The sequence below is a fragment of the Phytophthora parasitica genome (genome assembly GCF_000247585.1).
Source record: "Phytophthora parasitica INRA-310 unplaced genomic scaffold supercont2.2, whole genome shotgun sequence".
NCBI classification, from domain to species: Eukaryota; Oomycota; class Peronosporomycetes; order Peronosporales; family Peronosporaceae; genus Phytophthora; species Phytophthora nicotianae.
Window position 1 is genome coordinate 2712621 of NW_008648988.1, and position 3625 is coordinate 2716245.

At 46.1% G+C, this 3625-nt stretch overlaps 2 protein-coding genes across 2 annotated transcripts; both read right to left on the bottom strand.

The window, feature by feature from the left end:
- Positions 1-5: 5 nt before the first annotated feature.
- Positions 6-765, bottom strand: PPTG_02934 (hypothetical protein; the record flags this gene model as incomplete). The annotated part of the gene is made up of 2 exons (XM_008894270.1): positions 6-26; positions 97-765. 2 exons carry the CDS (start codon positions 763-765, stop codon positions 6-8), a joined length of 690 nt encoding a protein of 229 aa, XP_008892518.1.
- A 324-nt stretch (positions 766-1089) lies between these two features.
- On the bottom strand, positions 1090-2280 carry PPTG_20995 (hypothetical protein; the record flags this gene model as incomplete). The annotated part of the gene is made up of 3 exons (XM_008894428.1): positions 1090-1166; positions 1465-1640; positions 2273-2280. 3 exons carry the CDS (start codon positions 2278-2280, stop codon positions 1090-1092), a joined length of 261 nt encoding a protein of 86 aa, XP_008892676.1.
- Between the last annotated feature and the right edge of the window lie 1345 nt (positions 2281-3625).

Below are 3625 nucleotides of genomic sequence, written 5' to 3' on the forward strand. Positions count from 1 at the left end.
CTGGATCATGAGGTTGTTGAGCGAGGCTAGCTCAGGCTCGTACTTGGCGAGGAAGCGGTTGACGGCCAAATTAAACCTATGGCTGGCACACCCAACCAGAGGAACGCCAAGGAGAGTGGCAATCTTCTGGTTGGTGTTGCAGTTGTCTCCGACGATAAAAGCCACCATGGCGGTGGTTTTGTTGTAAACGTCGAGCACCGTTCGGATCATCTCGACGTGCGCTTCAGCGCTTTGGCCTCCTTCTCCCAAAGGTGACAGCGAGAGCAGGCGCTCACGCCGAGCCCCCATGACGTCGTAGACACCGTAGAGCCCAATGTAGTGCATAGAGCCGTGAGACCATCCATCGAACATCAGGCCGAACGAGACACCCAGTTCCTGGTCGATGACGACGCCCACGTTTTTGGCCACCGTATGCATGCACGCCTTCAACGCCTTGGAGGAGATGGGTGGCCACTTGCTCATCGAGCGCGAGACGTCGTTGTCGACCTCGGAGATGGGCAGATTACGCTCGACAAACCACCGCAACCACTGGAAGCGGTGGTTTGTCTCCTGGGAAACAAAGCCAAAGCTCTGGAGGGTGCCGCTGCTTGTCGCCGCCGAGTACATCTCCTCGTACTGGGGGTGCTTGGTGGTGATGTGTGACATTAGATTGGAGTAGCCACTGCCAACCTGCTGCTTCCTTGCAGTACCGCACTCCCTGCACGCGTAGCAGCCCGAACCGAGGTCGTCGTAGAAGAACGCGCAAATGTCCTTGGTGTTAACCATCTTGAGTATTTGAAAGTGCTTTCATCTAGGAGCTGTGAGCAGCATAGCTCCAAGAAATCGTTGGCTGCAAGCAGAGTTAGCCTCGTCGCCAGTGAATTCGACCTTTAACATATTGTATTACCTATTATTGGAGCAATGGTAAATTGCACTGAAATAAATGAAAACCCGTAATAAATAATTGACCGATAACAATAAAGTCATTACTGCGCGGATATTATTTTTTCGGTGGCCTGGTTTGCAGCATATCTTTAAAATGTGGAAGGATTCCATGTAAGCAGGGCCCGCTCATTGGGTGGTCAAGCAGTGGCAACAAGGATCCAGCACTCAGCAAGGAAATGGCTTGGGTGTGGCTAAGTCGGCGCCATCAGCGCCAGCAATTTCTTCTGTCAGTACCACGACCGCTGTTAAGCGGTGTCAGTTGGAATCGAATTTAGTTCGAGACCTTTTTTCCACGGAAGAAAACAGTGTTGCCCAAAAAATACTAAACCAAACGAATCGTGGTCTTTGAAGGATTGATCACATTAAGCTATAATGCAAGCCTTTTGTAAGCAACAAGCGGGCCATGGGGCTTCATCTTCTTCTGTTCATACACACCGCCAGCTCCTGGGTGGTCAGAAATCTCTAGAACTAAACTGTTAGTGCCGTCGGTCTACTCCAACCTAAATATCTCTGTATACACCAACTCGCCGGTTGCAGTACCAGCGTCCACAATCGTTATGCTGGGGATATCCGTGCGATTACCCTCCTCGAATTTGGTCTCCACACTAATTTCTTTCTTCACGGCCGTGCTCTCCAAACCTGATTTCGTCTCCGTTGCCGTCGTGGTCGCTACCTTAGCAGTGTTCACCAGCTCAAGCAAGCAAACGTAGACGAGACTGTTGTCGCGTTTGCCGTCTTCGTCAAAATGATAGTGTCGGCCTTCTACGACTACAACTCTCAGAGCGACCGAAGGGACCCAAAATGCCGAAAAATCCTCGCTTCCTTAGGTTAACGTCCCTGACACCAGGGGGGTGCCGATACGCTACACATATCGCAGGATAACTGCTGTAGATGCGTAGGCAAATCACACGTGCAAGCAAATAATACGCGTGACCCGGGAAAAGAGGTGGTTGAGTTGCTTGGTTTCCTTGTCTTGGAAGTGGATTGGGATCCAGTTATTCTAAAGTTTACTACTTCCTCTAGCAATTAATTTATAAGTTTTCCTTTTATTGTTGACAAACGTTGCGGGAAACGCTAGTATTGAATTACAAGGTTTAGCTAAACATAGGTGTTGAGTAAATGTTCGGATGCGTATTTGTAACGAAGTAGGTCTTTGTGCTGATCGACAGCAATTGACATTCTTCAAGAATGGCCAAGTGAGAACTCTTATTGCAATAATTGGTCAAAAGCCAAATTACTGTAATGCAATGCTTATTATGTGAAACGATTATATAATAGCACACATTTCACTTTTTCAAAACTGGTTGCTTGTGCAGTTATGAAGAGCTGGGCTCAATCCGATTTCAACCCCGTCATATTAGTGGCTGGCTGGGAGACTGGCGACTGGAAATCCTCAATACTGTACACACACTGGCTAGAATTGCTGAACTTGTTTGGACCCGTAGATGTACTGACTGAAAATTCTAAGCTTCCTTGGAACCGCAGACGTACAGGGGGGGGGGGGTAAACTTCCTGTGCTTGTTTCGTGCAGCCTCGAGTTCACGACTTGAATAAAATATGACTATTACTAACATTCAATGTTTCGCGATAAAACTCGGGGTATTGGTGCTCTAACCAAATTCACAGTGTATCAGTTTTGCAATACACAAAAAGCAACATTCAAGTTACTGCTCGAACTGATGGACATCAGAAATAACCGTTTTGGCACTATCACAGCTCTCTACATGATTAACATCTCTTCCAACAACGATACCAAGATAGCGTATCATTGGGCAATCATAATCTTTTATCTATAATTGATGTCGACTAAGAAAAATAGTAGGAGATCTAGCATCACCAGCAACTATATCATTGTCTTTAGACAATGTATGCTGCTGCTCCTCATTGTCGCAGACGACTGTATCACTAACAGAATATGATATACATCTTTTTCTAACGAATACTTCTAGAAATAGATATCAAAGATTCAGACACGTGCGTACATGTTTTGAATGTACTAAGAACAATAATAGTACCTGTTAGTAGAACCCTAAATTCTGAGGCTCTATCAAGGTGCTATCGGGCCAATGGACAACATCACGTTCGGGCACGATGGGAAGCAAACTATATAAGAAAGATAAGATCGATTCACACTCCTTGAAAACCGTCAATCCAACGCGTCTTTGACATGCAACACAATACCCTAACTTCAAGTCGCCAAGCCGGGGTGGTAGTAGAACGAATCAGATTGCAGGAAGGATTATAATCCCATGTGATCGGGTACAAAATGATATTTCGGCCATTTTTCAGTACATACATGAAATTTTTACTGCTGCACATTCAACCAAGCCCTCGTAAGTTGTTCATAGACGGAATCACGCTGCAAAATTTAACAAGTTTCTTGTCGTGGAGGAGGAACTTGCTCAGGAAACTAGAAACTGGAAAAGTAATTTACATTTAGCTACTAGACATGCTCTAGCTTACGGCCAGTGCAGTAGAACAACCCCACTTGAACTTCATCTACAACTAGATCAACCTAGCCTTGAAATCGTATGTAAGTATGGTGCATCCATCCACAAACGCTACTACCATACATCTCTGCAATGTGCAACTCAACTACATGCTTGTAGACCCTCTAGAGTCACAGCCACGCTGGTCAACGCCCAGTAGTTTTTGCGCTGTTCCTGCTGCTGCGGTTGAACTGCACCGCAAATAAAGTAGT